The sequence below is a fragment of the Neofelis nebulosa genome, chromosome 8, assembly GCF_028018385.1.
Source record: "Neofelis nebulosa isolate mNeoNeb1 chromosome 8, mNeoNeb1.pri, whole genome shotgun sequence".
NCBI lineage: Eukaryota > Metazoa > Chordata > Mammalia > Carnivora > Felidae > Neofelis > Neofelis nebulosa.
The window spans coordinates 11,823,588-11,840,277 of NC_080789.1; the positions used below are offsets into that span (position 1 = coordinate 11,823,588).

Here is a 16,690-nt window from a genome sequence, read left to right on the forward strand (position 1 = left end):
CCCCCTCCCTCTTGATGGATTATGGTCGAACCCAGCAGTGTCCTCGCTAGGTGAGCTTGCACGTTTACTGCACGTTCTGCACCAGGAATGCGTGTTCTGCCCATCGTGTGCCCTTGATTTATGTCTTTTCTCCTGAGCAGCTTTTCACTCCACACCGTTGTCACCTTCTGCGGCTAGACCTGTTCTCGTAGGCTCGGCTCACTGACTGTCTTGGGAGGAGGGGCTGGGTGTGACACGCGGTGACCTCTCGTGCACTCTGAAATGACAGCCCCCGCAGAGCGGGTACGGGCCCCATCGCCGGAGCCATTCTCGGAAACTCTGGTCGTGCCCAGAGCTCCCTGTGCCCACGGCAGCTGTAAGGCCCCGGTGCAGAACCCCGACCGAGGTCCGGTGGAATGGGAATCTGCTGTCCCGGAGCCCCACGTGCTCGGTGTCTGTGGACCGGATGGAGATGGCTGTCCCCCCTCTCCCCCCCCCGCCACCTGCCAGCACTGTGCCAGTCAGAAGCAGTGCCCGGAAGGCCCCACACTGGAGTGTCCCAGGGTTGGGGATGATCAGTCCTAAGCATGCCCGTGTGGTGCTCTCTCGCCTTTCTCTTAAGCACACACTCTTAGGCTTCCTTGTGAATTCCATGTGCCCGTGGTGTCCCCTCAAGCCATCAGGGGGGACTGCGCCGTCTCTCCGTGGCTGCCCCTTGCCCCACGGGGGGCTCACGGGGAGCCGTGAGCAGCGTGTGGAAGTAAGTAGCGGTGTGTGTCTGTTGCATGCAGACCCGGGGTGTGTCCTGAATGTCCTAATGGGTACAGTCTTCTGGAATCGAACCAAAAGTAACTTTTCATGTGCCAAACTGCTCAAGACATTCTAAATCTTTTTCCGTGGGGCGTCAGGAGTTATATTTAGAAACTAATAAAGTTTCTCTTGCTCCCTGTCTCCAACCCCCATTTTCCATTCTCTTTAGGAGGCCTATTTCAAAAACAGAGCCGCGAGGCTAGGAATCCTCTAGCTGTGGTTTTCCGTCTCTGAATTTGCCATAAAATCCATTTCCCAACTATTTATTGAATGTCTAGTATGTGCCTGGGTCTCTGGAGGGTGACCTTGGAGTCCCTGCCCTGGAGGATGGGGGACAGGACCGCAGTTACAGAGTCAGAACATAGACACGTGGCGCTTGTGTCTGGAACTCCAGCTGCAGAGGGGGGACGGCAGGCCCTGGGCACCCCACTCGGAGGAGACGGCCTGCTGGAGGGAGGGGTGATGAGGGGGAGCAAACTTGTCACATCCTATGTCTCCAGTCACAGTGTGTGACAGGCCACTCTGTCCCCAAGTGGAGAGATTGAATAGGTTGCCTCTGGCTTCCGATTGCTGCTCAGGCCCTCAGTTGTAAAGGCCGCTGACAGTTTAGTGGATTTCCTTGCCTAAAGCTGTACAGTGATTTTCCACACACAGCTGGGGCACGAGACACTTGAACTTGGTTTATGGCTCTCGTATTCCGGAGCCTGTCACGGCACACTCTGGGCGACAGCTCTCCCTCGCAGTGACCCAGATGCTTCTCCCAAGGCTGCCCACCGGAACGCCCCGACTTCACGAAGCCCACGGGAAGGCCGGGCTTCGGCCGGGGCTGCCGGTTGGCGAGGCACAGTGTGGGCGGGGGGGGGGGGGGGGGAGCCGTGATCTTCAGCCGTTCTTCCTCTTCCTCCCTCTGTTGTTTATATACTAGTTGGAGGCCACTGGCAGAAACACCAGCCAGTGAAGCCCTTCAGAAACCGGACGGGTTAATTCTAGACCTAGAGCATATGTTACCGACAGAACCTCATAAGGTCATGGTCACGTGCAGATTTTATTGAGAAATAAAGGTCCCTTCCGTGCCCGGGTATGGGTCAATAAGGAAAAACCCATAGGTTAGCCACCACCATTGTCTGCACGGAGTTCGGCTCCGGAATCTGAAGTGGCTGCCCCCTAGTTGGCCGAGTGGTCCCATGTTGCCACGGCAGCAGCGTGTGGTCCCACGACAGAGACCTTAGCGAGGCTCCCAAGCCAGGGCAGGCGGCAGGCTCTGGTGGGGACCGTGGTCCCATCGGTCTGCGGAAACAGGAGCGGGAGTGGCCCAGCCAGCCTAGTGGCCCGGCCTGTGCTCTGAGAGGAGCGTCTTAGTGGGTGGGGGGGCGGCGCTCCTCCAAATTGGACTCCGTGGTCTGCCTCCGCTGACTTCGCAGGCTCGCGCGAGCCCTGTGGGCAGGGGCCCGGTGTCCTGTGACGGCTGGTGCCCAGCACACATGTTCAGCCTGTGCAGTGGATTTGATCCCTGCTCCTCAGCGTGGCTCCACTGAACCTCCTTCACTTAATCCGTGCGGTGTGAAAACAGAAGACTCCCTGGCGTCCCGGGGTGCGGCGGGGGGGCGGGATCCCTGGCCGAGGATGGGCTGCTGGAGCAGGAGAGTCTGCCCCGGCCCCTTCCAGCCCCTGGCTCAGTGCTCTGCAGACGGGCCTCGTCAGCAGCAGGTGCGCCTGGAAGGCTGAACCTCACGACTCTCCCGGGAGCTCCTGCTACTTCCAGTTTTCCTCTTCATCATTCACAGGCAGCCGTTCCCGTAAAATCCTGGCCGGAGTCCAGCCTTGCTAATAAATACAAAAGCCGGCCTGGCCCCTGTGTGATGTTCTTTCCCCCTAGAGCGATCCCAGGTATTAAGGGCCGAATTTTCCGCAGCCCGAGTCCGTTACCGCCTGGCCTGCTGGGAAGGTGATGGCCGCTTCCAAAAGTGATCTAGGCCGGCGGGGTAGAGCCCCACGCAGGGCTGGGGGACAGGGCAGTGACTGACACCTGTCGGAGAAGACGCGAGTTGGCGGCTGCTTTGCCGGATGACCTCGGGGCCACCCTGTTTTGCCTATCCTGAGGATCCGGGGATAGGGAGGCTTAGGGTGTGTCAGCCACATGTGTGGCTTGGGACCACAAGTAGAGTTTATTGGTGTTGTCGATAAACAGTTTGGAACCCGTGGTGGGCCTCACTGATCCCCGGCTCACGCGCTGGACACTCTGGAAGCACGTCTGTGGGGGTGGGTAGGTGGCGGGACAGGGTCCACAGCAGGGAAAGTGCCGTGTCTATCAGGACACGGATGAAGTGAGCTGGTGTCTTTTATGGAGCTGATTCCTTCTCGCCTTGTCCTGTGAAAAGGAAAAAAATGTTGTCGGGTGTCGGGCAGAGAGGGCAGAGGGAAGCCGTTGTTCCGGGGGGCGGGGGGGGGGGGGGCTCTGCGCAGGGGGAGAAATGGTGCCGCTTCCTGACGCGTCCTCCAGAGTCGAGCTGGGGGAGCCACCCACCTTCCCTTCCTGGGGGTGCCGATCGGTCAGTCCGGCGACGTAAGTTCAACACCCGGCGGGAAGGTCGCTCCCGAGTGACACAGGGGCCAGGCTGCGGCTGGCGTGGCCGGAACGCCCTCTGTTCCTGGCACGCTGGGCGTGTAGGCACAGCTCTGCCACCGGCCCCCCTGCCTGGCAGAGCAGGTTCGACGACCCGAGCCACTGCCTGGCCTTCACCGCATCCCCGGGTTCCTTTCCAGGGCGAGTTGGAGCGACAGCTGCTGCAGGCCAACCCCATCCTGGAGGCCTTCGGGAACGCCAAGACTGTGAAGAACGACAACTCCTCCCGATTTGTGAGTAGTGGCCGGCCATGCCCAGCTCGCGGGGCTCAGGCTCCCACCCACGGCTTTGGCACACGTCGCCCTCCAGCTGCCGCTCTCACCTCAGAAAGTGAGGCAGCTTCGGACCTGGTTGCCTCCCGGCCTGTGGCGGGGAGTAGGCTGGGGTGAGCTCCAGCTGGTGGGGACCTGCACACGTGGCTGCTTCAGCCCAGGTGGCAGAGAACTGGGGGGAAAGGAGGGACAGTGGGGAGTTACCTGCCGGTCCCACTCCTTGTCCTGTTGTAGCCAACAGCCAGATGGAGGACCGAGGAGCACTCCTGCGCCTCAGCGGATGAACTTGGGCATCTCTGGATCTTGTCCTGGCCCAGGCTTTAAGCAGCACAGCGCTGAGTCCTGAGTACCCATGCAGTGCACTGCACGGGCCCCTGGCCTCCGACATGGGCACGGTCTCTTGATTTTCCCTCTTCGGGCTATACCGCAGGAGCTAGAAACTGGAGGACCGGGCTTCTGATTCTCTTTATCTGTCTCTCCTTAGGGCAAATTCATTCGCATTAACTTTGATGTCAATGGCTACATCGTGGGAGCCAACATTGAGACTTGTATCCTTGGTCTGGAAACGAGACCTTGTCTGGAGGGACGGGACCTTGATGGAGAGGAGTCCTGGGCCTGGAGTCCCGCGTCTAGAGGGGAGGGACAAGACTTTGATGGAGAGGAAGCTGCCTGCTGATTCCAGCAGCTTCCTCCTTACGGGCCTGTTAGGACACCTTACCTGTGGCTTCAGGAAGAGTACCCGGAGAAGCTCATGGAACACCCAACCCCGAGCTCAGGTTTTTCTTTACTGGCAGGACAGAGTTCTGCTTCGAAAGGGATGGGACGACAGAAGACCCTCCAGTGTGGTTCCCAGAGGGGCAGGGTTCGAGTGGATGCTCCTTCATTTCTCCCTGGCACAGGCATCGTAGCCTTGCTGGTGGGAACATTCTGTGCTCCAGCCCCTGGTGAGAGGGGGCTCATTACCCAGACAGGGCTCCCAAGTGCGAGAGCTGCTTTTGGACAGGCTGTGCCCCCGGAAGGAGCCGATTTGGTTTGCTTTTGTTCGATTTTGCCATTTTCTGCCTGGCAAAGTTCAGTCACTCTTGATGGGGGCGGGGCGGGTGGGAGTGGCCTTCCGTCCTGCTTGCTTGCGCAGTTCCTTAGCGTTTGCCAAGATCTTTTGGAGAAATCTCGTGCTATCCGCCAAGCCAAGGAGGAACGGACCTTCCACATCTTCTACTACCTCCTGTCTGGGGCCGGAGAGCACCTGAAGAGTGAGTAGTGGGCCGGCAGCCTGGCGCGCGGGCTGCGGGCCCTGGTCGGGCCACATGTTCTGCTTGGGAAACGAAAATGCCAGCCTTCCGAGGCCTCGGCCTTCTGATTTGAGCACGCCAGAGAAAAGTCAGGGCGGTCGAGTCTGCCTCTGTGAATCACGGGGCCCTGACGCTCTTGGGGGCTACGTGAATGTCAGTCTCACGCCGGGGAGAGGGCATTCCTGGCTGCTCTGTAGTCCTGGGGGGTACCTCGGGGCTTAGGGGTGCCTCCCATTCTCCCAAACCTCTGAGGCCCCAGTGCTGACTTGAACCCTGGTTACAGCCCCTCACTGACCCTCCTTACAGCTGATCTCCTGTTGGAGCCATACAACAAGTACCGCTTCCTGTCCAACGGGCACGTCACCATCCCGGGGCAGCAGGACAAGGACATGTTCCAGGAGACCATGGAGGCCATGAGGATTATGGGCATCCCAGAAGAGGAACAAATGGGTACAAGGCTGGCCCTCCTGTGGGGGAGGGAGGGGAGGCAGGAGGCTGGTCATCGCGCCCTAGGAGGCACGGGACAGCTGACGGGCCCGGGGAGCGCTTCCTGTTGGCTCTGGCTCTCAGGGAGTCCTGTGGAGGCTAGGAGGAGGCCTTGAGTGGGCATGAAGCAGTACCTCGTATCTGAGTGTCAGGGTTGTCTGTTCCCAGTGGTACCACGGACATTTCTGCACAGGAGGACAAAGGACGGGTGCTTACCTGCTCCGGTCCTTGCATTTGCTGAGAGGGGAATATTCCTGCTTCGTCCGAAAGGGGCCAGGATCTTTGCGTTGGTGGAGTGTGGAGCATGCCTGTGTCTTCCTGTTTCCCCAGAAAGAGGGCAAAGAGGCCTTCAGGCTTTGTTTTCGAAAGAGTGGGGGACAGGGAGAACACACCCTGTTCTCTAACGTGAGGGTCGGAGCCACCTTGGCTCAGCTACAGATAATATGCAAACGGTGGGTACAATGTTGTGCGATAAAACTTTACTTATAAAAACAGACAGTGGGCCCTTGGGCCAGAGGCACGTCCTTGGCCCAGAGTTAGAAGTTTTAGGAGTTTTAGCAGAGCTTGGATCTAAGCATAGGGCTGCCCAAGCCGAGGTCTGCCCGAGGCCCTGACCGTGAGCCCTGCAGGGGGGCTGTGCCCACCATGTGGCTTGTCCTGTCCACGCCCCCCCAGGGAGGGGAGCGGCTGCCTCCACCCAGGGGCTTATTCCAATCCCTGCCTGGTTCTGAGCTGCCTTTGGTTGCACCCCAAGGCTTGCTGAGGGTCATCTCGGGAGTTCTTCAGCTCGGCAACATCGTCTTCAAGAAGGAGCGTAACACCGACCAGGCATCCATGCCTGACAACACAGGTAACACCCGTGGGCGCCTCACCTGGAATGTGGGGCCTGGTGTCTGGGCTTGGATTTGCTCAGGAGAAGAAGTCTGGTAGAAATTCCAGACCGTCCTCCGTTTCTCGTCTCCTGTGTATCTCTGGCTGGCTATCACTTCGGGTTCTTTGTAAACTGTACGCGAACGTGACCCTAGTGCTTTTTCGGGGAGGCGGCATCAGAATGAGTTAGAAAACCCCTTGATCATATGGACCAGGGCTTCCCTCTTTTGTCGTGGAGGCCAAACCAGTTGTCCCAGTTAAAACAGCGATGTCGGCGGCCTCTCTGTCTCAGTGCGCGCCTTACCCGTGAACGCGTCAGGACCGTGAAACGCCTCGGCCACCGCTGTCCCCCTGAGTCCTGCAAATGGCCCCACTTAAGCGATCAGCCTTAATGTGCCCTTCTGAGGGGCTTCTGAAAAGACTGAACACGTGGGTGTCTGGGCGTAAAAGGCGTTCCCGTGGGATGTGTGTTGTTGTGCCCCTTAGTGGGATCAGGGCCGGCTCCTTGCAGTCCTGTCCCTGGGTGGGATGCACTCTTGCACTGTGTGGCTGAGGTTGTGCGGAGGAACCGGTGCTGGGCCCCCAGGCAGGATGGGAGCCTCCCGGCCGCTCGTGGCTGGTGAGGGTGCAGGTCGCCATGGCTGCTGGGTCTAACAGGGGAGCCGAGGACTCCGTGCCCTGCTGCGGAGGGGCCCTGAGCTGGTCGTCCCGGTGACGATTGTTCAGCCACCACCTTGTGCTCCAGCAGAGGGACCCGTTCTCTTGGGGTTAATTAAAACTTCTCTCTTGGGGCGCCTGGGTGGCTCAGTCGGTTAAGCGTCCGACTTCGGCTCAGGTCACGATCTCACGGTCTGTGAGTTCGAGCCCCGCGTCGGGCTCTGGGCTGATGGCTCAGAGCCTGGAGCCTGTTTCAGATTCTGTGTCTCCCTCTCTCTCTGACCCTCCCCTGTTCATGCTCTGTCTCTCTCTGTCTCAAAAATAAATAAACGTGTAAAAAAAAAAATTAAAAAAAAAAAAAAAAAAAAAAACAAACAAAAAAAAAAACTTCTCTCCCTTCCCTTCCTTACTCTTCGGAAAATACCAGCCGCCCAAAAAGTGTCCCACCTCCTGGGGATCAACGTGACAGATTTCACCAGAGGAATCCTCACCCCGCGCATCAAGGTGGGACGGGACTACGTCCAGAAGGCACAGACTAAGGAACAGGTACGCCCTCTGGCCGGGGGGGAGAAGGAGGTGGGGGGCCTTGGGGGGGTGGTTCATCCAGGAAGCTCAGACTGAGGAAGAGGTACGCCCCCTGGCTGGGGCGGGGGGGCTTGGGGGGGGAGTGGAGGGGGGGGCGCTTCCTTAGCAGGGTCATTGCGGTGGCCTCTCTGGGGCCTGCTCTGGGCCACTGTTGTGCCAGGCGCCTGGCCAGGTGCCTCATTCAGCCCTCACCGCAGCTCAGGGAGCAAGGTGGTGTTTACCCTCCGTGAGAACACGAGAAAACTGGCCTCCGGGTGTCCGTGTGCCGCCAGAGGCCCAGTGACCCGAGGCCCCTCGCTCAGGAAGGACCACCGTTACCAGTTGAGCCTCTTTGCGCCAGGGCGACCTCGAGACCATTCGGTCGGCGGGTGCGGGGGCAAGTCCCGTCCTGGTAGAGAGTGAAACGGGAACCTGCTGTGTCTCTAGCACAGCTCGCTCAGGTGCAGGACGGCGGCAGCCGCCCTCCAAGCCCGGGCCCAGAAGCTGGCTCTCCACCGCCTGCTGTCTTGTCGTGCGTGGTGAGAGACGGCAGCGATGTCCCTCAGCCGCAGCCTCCCCTGGGAGCCCAGCTCCCGGCCCGCCAGGCCCCTCTGTCGGCGTGGGTGGTGCCATCTCCCAAAAATGCGCTCAAGTTCACTCTTCCCTAAAGGTGCCGTCCGCTGTAGCCCCACTCTGGTGGCTCGCACCATCACTGGTACAGAGCCACCCCACCACAGCCAAGAACATTGTTCCGAAAAGACCACAGTTGTCACTAACTAACTGTTCATTTCCCTGATAATTAAAAAACATTTTTTAAATGTCTATTTATATTTGAGAGAGAGAGCACGTGCGCACACGCGAGGGAGAGGCAGGGACACAGAGACAGACTCAGCACGGAGCAGGCTCCAGGCTGCGAACTGCAAGCTGTCAGCACAGAGCCCGACGCGGGGCTTGAACTCACAGGCTGTGAGATCATGACCTGAGCCGGAGTTGGGCGCGCAACCGACTGAACCACCCAGGCACCCCTCTTCTTTTTTTTAATGTTTATTTATTTTGAGAGAGAGAGCACACTCACAAGCAGGGAAGGGACACGGACAGAGGGGGACAGAGGATCCAAAGCAGGCTCCGGGCTCCGTGCTGACAGCAGAGGGCCTGATGTGGGGCTAGACCCCACGAGCAGGGAGATCGTGACCTGAGCTGATGTCAGACGCTCAAGCGACTGAGCCATGCAGGTGCCCCCATTTCCGTAACAATTAAAGAACCTTTATTTTTCCATGATGAAACTACTGCATGAATACCGCAGATGCTGAAAATACAGAAAAGTCTAGAGGAAAGAAGAAACGATCACAGTCCTAGCCAGTGACAGTTATCGGGCAGCTCTTTATTTCCTGCAAGGCTTTTTTTCTTTCTAAAACTTAGCTGTCACCCTGTTCAAGCATTTGCACAATAGAATAGGGTACTGAGCCCCGTGTGCCCATTGCTCAGGCAGCGTCAAGTCACTGACTCCCGGCCAGTCTCGGCTCATCATTAACCTTATTCCCCCCATCCCCCCGCCTCGCACATTATTTGAAGGGAACCTCACACGTCTTATCATTTTTTTCTGTAGATACCTCAGTATGTCCCCACTTTTTATTTTATTTTTTATTTTAATGTTTTTTATTATTTATTTTCGGGAGAGAGCATAAGCAGGGAAGGGACAGAGGATCCAAAGCAGGCTCTGCACTGACAGCAGAGAGCCCAGGTGGGGCTCGAACGCACGAACCGTGAGATCATGACTTGAGCTGAAGTCGGGCGCTCAACTGACTGAGCCACCCAGGCGCCCCAATCCCCATCTATTTTAGAAAGGTTTTTGCAAATATCTAAGTACTTGATGCTGTGCCTCATTGCTGGGTACTAGGCTGTTTCAACTTTTTGTCATTATAAATAACATTGTAGCGAACATACTTGTGTGTGAAGCTTTTTTTGCATCCTGAGGGCTGTTTCTCTGGGGCAGATCCCTGCAGGTGGGTTTCCTGGAGCAAAGGGTTACCCAGGTTTAAAGGCTCCTGTACCTGACACTCTGTCCCCCGGGGTGTGTCCCCTCCCTTCCCCCACCAGGCTGACTTTGCCATTGAGGCCTTGGCCAAGGCCACCTACGAGCGAATGTTCCGCTGGCTGGTGCTACGGATCAACAAGGCTCTGGACAAGACCAAGAGGCAGGGCGCCTCTTTCATCGGGATCCTGGACATCGCTGGCTTCGAGATCTTTGATGTGAGCTCCTCCCTCGTGCCTCCTTGGCCACCTTCTCCCTGGCTGGGCGTCTTCTTTCCTGTGGCCCCAACGGGAGTCTGAGCGGGCCACCTCCTGCCTCACATGGAGGCAGGAGACATCAGTGGGGCGTATTTTAAGTTTAAGTAAGCATGCCCACTCCCAAGCAGCAGGGCTAGAGAGAGCGGGACCGTTTAGCTGCCCTTCTGTTCGTGGGCAGGTGCTTTCTGAGATTTTACTACTCTTCTGGCAACTATTTATTGGGCATTGGGACAAGACACCGTCTCTGCCCATGAAGACTGAAGTCTGGTAGGAAAAAAATGATAATTACAGTAGATCAGACGTTCTTAACCTGGGGTCCATGGCACATCTCGGAGAGGCCGTGAACTTTGGGAGGCGGGGGTGGGGAATTATCTCTTTATTTTTCACTAACGTGTCACTGAAGTGATGCATTTCTTTTTCATCGTGAGTTGAGCAACATATCGAAACCGCAGTTGCCTGAGCAGCGCTTGGGGTCTGTCTCCGGTGGAAATCAGATGTTTGCACATCACAGCAGTTGCTGTGGGGACGTTGTAACATCATTTATGTTCATCCACTTCCAAATGTTGCAAGTTAGGACGCCCACAGCCTGTGCTTGTTATGTATGTCATTAGTATGTCACGGTACTTGGGTAATTGCATTTTAACAGGACTTCTTCCCTTCGCAAACTGTTTTATTCATTTTCAAACGTTGTTCTGAGAGAGGTTCTGCCAGGCTGCCAGAAAGGTCCACAGGAGCCCCCGCTCTGGGTTTGATGAGGGAAGGCGCCCGCCCGTCCGGGCTCCCCGGGGCCAGCGCTGAGGCGCTCAACACCCGTCCCCTCCTTCCCGAGGCGCTGCGGCTCTGCGGCGGGCGGGCAGCCCTCTGACGTGGCCTCCTCCTTGCAGCTCAACTCGTTCGAGCAGCTGTGCATCAACTACACCAACGAGAAGCTGCAGCAGCTCTTCAACCACACGATGTTCATCCTGGAGCAGGAGGAGTACCAGCGCGAGGGCATCGAGTGGAACTTCATCGACTTCGGCCTCGACCTGCAGCCCTGCATCGACCTCATCGAGAAGCCAGTAAGAGCCAGACCTGCCCAGACCTCAGACCCGGCTGGTCCCTCGTCCCCTCACGAGGACACGCCGTGTTGGCCGTGGGGGCGGGGAGGGGGCGTGTCTGGTTCCTCTCCCTGGCGGTGTCACCTGCAAGAATAAGGTCACGGGCTCAGACCTGCGGCCTGGGAGCCTCGCCCAGCTGCCGACCAGGTGGGGATGCGGCTGGTGCTTCAGCCCCAGAAGACCACCCAGTGTTTACCTAAGGGGTGGGCGCGACAAGCCTTCGTCTTAAGGAAACAGGCTTGGTTTTGGGTCGTAACATCCTATCCCCGGATGCTTCTGTGGCAGCGTGGGTTGTGCAGACCCAGGGCGTGGAGTGCTGTTCCTCGGACAGGTGCTGAAGCGCCGTCTGCCCCCCTCAGGACTAGCTCAGCACCAGAGCTCCCGCCCCAGAGCGTTGGCTGCTGGCGGGTGGTGGTGACCAGAGAGCCGTCCCCTCTTCCTTCACTTCAGAGTGAAAGCTCTTGCCAGGTGCCCTTGGGGTCGAGGTTGGACAGGGTGTGCTGTTTCATGGAGCCTGAGCTGTTTCTTTGTCTGTATTCCCTCCTGATGGGGTTAAAGTGCTGAATGAACCCACATCTTCCTGGAGTCCTGGGCTACTGAAAATGTGTACACCAGAGTTACCCCGAACTGCTAAGTAGTTGGAAAAGCCTAGGAAGAAGTTGGTGCATTTGAAACTACTGGTCAAGGCGGGGAGCAGGGGTTAAAAGACCCCATCATCCTAACGTGAAGCAATTTACTTTTGTGATGAGTTGGGGTTTTTTTTGTTTTTTTGTTTTTGTTTTTCAAATCAGTCGAGTTTTCCAATGAACAAGATCCCATCTGGCTTTGAGTCTTGTCAGCCAGTCTCCATGGTGTTTGAGTCCGCTTTCTGATTTTATCAATTGAGTGTACTTGGGGCTTCCTCGAAGGACTTGACCTAAGTGTTGCATCTCCCCACATAGTGGTGCAGACACAGCATGTGGGCCGGTGTCTCAGGGTGACTCCAGGGGCAGAGGCACCTGTGAGGACAGCCTCTGGGCATGCGGTCATGGCACACGTCCATCAGACCTACCGGGGATTTCCAGCGCACTAGGTTGGAGAAACTCCGTGATGGATCATCTGGCTGAGATGTGTCAACCACAGACTAGACCCCAGAAGTTTCTTTTTAAATTAGAACTCTTTTTTTTTTTTTAGTGTTTATTTTTGAGAGACAGAGAGAGAGAGAGAGAGAGAGAGAGAGAGAGGAAGGGAGGGAGAGGGAGGAGAAGGGGCAGAGATAGAGGGAGACAGAGGATCCCAAGCGGGCTCTGTGCTGACAGCCAACAGTCTGATGCGGGGCTCCAACTCATAAACCGTGAGATCATGACCTGAGCTGAAGTCGGACACTTAACCGGCTGAGCCACCCAGGCGCCCCTAACCTAGAACTCTTTTTTTTTTTTTTTTTAATTTTTTTTCAACGTTTTTTATTTATTTTTGGGACAGAGAGGGACAGAGCATGAACGGGGGAGGGGCAGAGAGAGAGGGAGACAGAATCGGAAACAGGCTCCAGGCTCCGAGCCATCAGCCCAGAGCCTGACGCGGGGCTCGAACTCACGGACCGCGAGATCATGACCTGAGCCGAAGTCGGACACTTAACCGGCTGAGCCACCCAGGCGCCCCTAACCTAGAACTCTTGAATCGAGTTTCGCTAATGCTGCTTTTACCTGGAATGTGGGGGCGCACGCTGTCTACCTTCTATTGAGATTCTGGGGCTTTGAATACTGACCTTTGCCTTCCCGGGAGGGCAGGGGTAGGGGGCACTCGCCAGGTCAGGCTTCACCTGTGTGATGCTGTGCATTTTCCAGGCTGGTCCCCCTGGCATCCTGGCCCTGCTGGACGAGGAATGCTGGTTCCCCAAAGCCACCGACAAGAGCTTCGTGGAGAAGGTGGTACAGGAGCAGGGCACCCACCCCAAGTTCCAGAAGCCCAAGCAACTGAAGGACAAAGCTGATTTCTGCATCATCCACTACGCAGGCAAGGTGAGGGGAGCACCTGCACGGAAAGGTGCCGGACAGGTGGAGATGCTTCCGTCTAGGCTGAGGAGCTGGGCAGCCCAGGGAGTGGGTCGGGGGGCGGGGCGCACTGCTTGTCTAGTGACTCACCCAGCAGTGTGCCTCGACTCTGGAGTTTGAACTAGAACTCTGTCACTCGTTAAGTAGTGTGACTTTGGGCCAGTCAACATCTCTGAGCCTCATCTGGGAAATAGGTAACGGCTGCCGTGCACAGTGTCGTGTATTAAATGAGCTTGCGAAGCCCGGTGCTCGGCACAGGTCAGCGCTGTGGGGCAGGGCCACTCCGCCTCTGTGCTCCTGACCCTGTGGGCTGGACCACGTGCGTCGCCTGGGACCGTCATGTGCTTTGTGGGATGTTTAGCAGCACTCGTGGCTTCTGCCCACCAGGGGTCAGCAGCACTGTCCCTAGACGTGACGAAAACGTCTAGGCTTCGCCAAACACGGGGTGGACACAGTCGTCCTGGTTCAGGGCCACCACTGTAGGTGACGGCTTGGTCATCACCGAGCCTGCTCGGCCACAAAATGGCACAGCTGCCTTCATCCCTGACCGAAGAGGGTACCCTGAGTCCACAGGGGTCTGTGCGTAGAATAAAGCAAGTTTCGTGCCGCTTGCTCGACGCTCCTAATTAGTGATTGCAGCCTGAGCAGGTGGCGAATCAGGCGAGGAGAGCCACCAGCTCGCATAGCTCACCCTGAGCCACACCTGGTCCCCGCCTGCTGCCCCTGCCCGTGGCCCCACGCTGCCTGGCCGCTCCCACTCGGCCCGCCTGGTCCCTACAGCTGCTGAAGCGCGCAGCTCTTGCCTTTAAAAATACTCATTAAAAAAACCCTGTGTCTGTAGTCACCTAAGGTAATGTCCCTGAGCCTGCATTTCCACCTCTCCCTTTGTTAGAAATGCACGTGCAGTGATGCTCGCCGCGCTCTTGTTGCAGCATTATTTATTTTTAAAAAAAAAATTTTTTTTTTAACGTTTATTTATTTTTGAGACAGAGAGAGACAGAGCATGAACGGGGGAGGGTCAGAGAGAGGGAGACACAGAATCGGAAACGGGCTCCGGGCTCCGGGCCGTCGGCCCAGAGCCCGACGCGGGGCTTGAACCCACGGACCGCGAGATCATGACCTGAGCTGAAGTCGGCCGCTTAACCAACTGAGCCACCCAGGCGCCCCGTTGCAGCATTATTTATAACGCAAAATAGCGGGCTCCCCCGAAAGCCCGCTAGGGCGAGCCTGAGCGATGAAAGTGTCCACGTGTGTCTAACGGGACAAGCCTGCCGGCTGTGCCCAGGTGGCCACAACGCCGTCCCTGCGGCTTTTGTCATCTCCCAGGAGGTGACTGTGCTCCTAGGGAACAAGAAGCCAGGGTCACACACCTCATCGCCAGTGCGCGTGTGGGAGAACCTCCAGAAGGGGCCGTGCAGGAGCAGTGGCCCGAGAGCAGGGGTCACCTCTGTGCGGTGCCGTGTGTTGGGAAGCGGGAGGCCAAGGTGGCTCGCACGCCGTCTGTACTGTTCGGGGATCTTCACAGTGAAAGTACAGCGGATTGCCCATTCACGTATTTTGGAAAAGGCAACAATCGTGCAAGCTCAGAGAAAACTCGGGCATCCTGGAAAAAACAAAATAAGTAAATAGGTAGATCGCAAAAGTCCTTGTTCTGTTGCCAAAAAGAAACACTGGAACACTTTGGTCATGTCCTGCTAGGGTTGTTTTCTTTATGTTTGTATTAGAAAAAAATAATAATAATAATACAGACTGTTCTGTTACCTTGGCTGCAACATAGATCTCTTAGTCCCCCGTTGCTGGATGTCCGTGTGTGCAGCTTTTCGCCCTCCCGTGTCACACCGCCCTTGCCACGCCTCAGTTTCTTTCTTGGGCAAGGAAATACCAGCTCAGGGGGTGTTGGCGTTGTTAGGCTTCTCCCCAGCCCCTGCGGGGCCGGCTGGTTTTCGGGGCCCGCAGTGAGAGCTGGCGTCCCCAGAGCAGCCTGTGACCCGCGCGGCCCCGACCCTCGCAGGTGGATTACAAAGCCGACGAGTGGCTGATGAAGAACATGGACCCCCTGAATGACAACATCGCCACGCTTCTGCACCAGTCCTCCGACAAGTTCGTCTCAGAGCTGTGGAAGGACGGTACGCCCTTTGCGCCCCCTCTCCCTTCCCGCCTCCCCTGCGGTCCCAGGACACGGGGCGGGGGTCCGCCTGATGCAGGCCGGGTGGCCTCCACCCGTGGGAATGACAAGGAGGCCCAAAGCCTCGCCACACAGGTTCCCGCCCCCCCTGCACTTTACTGCGTTTCCGCCTCTCCTTGGCAGGCCGGTGGCTCTGGAGTTGTTTTCTTTCCTTGTTTCCGTCCGTTCCTCCTTTCCTCCTGCCTGGTTTTGCTTTAACCTCTCTGTTGCAGAGATGCAGAACACTCAGAGAGCCTATTTCTATCAGCACTTTCCCATTCTCCACCTAGAACCAGGTGACTGGCCACCCGGAGGGGTGACCCTTGTGTGTGCCGCATCCGGGGCTGTGTGAGACACGCTTCTGCTCAGATTTTCTTACCCCCCCGCCCTCCCCCGTTGGCTCTTCCTGCCTGACTGTCCTCTTCCCCAGTCCGGCCCCCGGCTCGCGGGCAGGCTGTCGATGTTGATCTATATGGATCTTGAAAGCGGAAAACAGCAAGTGTGAAAATTCATATGCTCCTCAGAAATGCACGTGCAGAGATGCTCGTGAGACGCTGCTTGAATGGCTGTGCTGTCTCAGCATGAGACGTAGATGTTGTGCGCCCCCTGCCCCGCGTACGTGCACCTGAAGGCTAAAATCGCATCTGTGCCTTCGTGCAGCGCTCTCAACCAGGGCCTGCCCCTTCTGGGCCGGGCCTCCAGGGGGCAGGACGTGCTCACATGAAACGGCCGGTTATTATGGGGCACATCCGACCTTCCTCCGGGCAACCTGAGTGGCCACAAGCCACCCGCTCACGGGAAACCCTCTGTAGCCGGTAAAACGGGCCCCGGGTTCCTAAGGTCAGAAATGCCTCCCATTTTAATTGACTGGATCATCGAGTCTGTCCTTGCTGCCCGCTTTGGTCTTGAGCACCTGTTCTTTCTGCCGTCTTCAAATAAATACTAGAGGTCTGGCCGCAAAGGAATAGGAAGCAGACTTTGGCACAGAAGCCTTAAGCTTTTACATCCCGTAGCAGAAGCCCTCAACGTTCATATTGGCTCTTGGCTTAAAACTGACCTCAAATCACTGGCCACTTTGGTGAGGTTTGCTGGTTACTTTGGTCTCACCTGGGAGGAAGCAGTTCCTTCATTGCTCTGGGCGTGTGCCCTGGCAGCAAGGGCTGCTTCCTTAGAGGGCGTCTTAGACGATGAAGACCCGTGAGCTGGGAGACCTGGCAAGATGCAAGGGCGGGAGGGGGTCTTCAGACTTCAGAATATGCGTTGTCAGCATTAGTTCCAGAGACCTCTCTGCTCCTGACGCCATATGCTGTCCCGGGGCCCTGGTTTAGGGAGCTCTGCACGGGAGGCTCCCGGACAGAGAGGGAATCATCCAGAGTCCTATAGACGATGGCAGGTAGCTTTACGGCAAAGCTCAGTGGGAATTCAGAATACTGATTGGTTTTTTTTTTTTTTTTGTCTGTTTGGTTGGGTTTAAAAAAAACTTTTTTGTAAGTTTATTTATGTATTTTGAGAGGAAGAGAGAACGTTAGTGGGGTAAGGGCAGAGAGAGAAGGAGAG

General features: G+C 57.0%; 1 protein-coding gene and 1 long non-coding RNA gene across 2 annotated transcripts in view; one reads left to right on the forward strand and one right to left on the reverse strand.

The window, feature by feature from the left end:
• MYH9 (myosin heavy chain 9) overlaps positions 1-16,690 on the forward strand; it is a 93,989-nt gene that overhangs the window by 52,223 nt on the left and 25,076 nt on the right. The window contains exons 6-15 of the mRNA XM_058741414.1: positions 3,553-3,645; positions 4,169-4,232; positions 4,839-4,937; positions 5,283-5,426; positions 6,217-6,312; positions 7,417-7,535; positions 9,651-9,803; positions 10,727-10,900; positions 12,763-12,936; positions 14,981-15,095. Coding sequence (XP_058597397.1) covers positions 3,553-3,645; positions 4,169-4,232; positions 4,839-4,937; positions 5,283-5,426; positions 6,217-6,312; positions 7,417-7,535; positions 9,651-9,803; positions 10,727-10,900; positions 12,763-12,936; positions 14,981-15,095 — 1,231 coding nt within the window. The remainder of the gene's footprint in view (positions 1-3,552; positions 3,646-4,168; positions 4,233-4,838; positions 4,938-5,282; positions 5,427-6,216; positions 6,313-7,416; positions 7,536-9,650; positions 9,804-10,726; positions 10,901-12,762; positions 12,937-14,980; positions 15,096-16,690) is intronic.
• LOC131518919 (uncharacterized) lies at positions 1,821-5,283 on the reverse strand. Its single transcript, XR_009265352.1, has 3 exons — positions 4,403-5,283; positions 3,314-4,313; positions 1,821-3,157 (listed from the first exon to the last, which is right to left on the reverse strand). It is a non-coding gene; the product is annotated as an uncharacterized LOC131518919 (long non-coding RNA).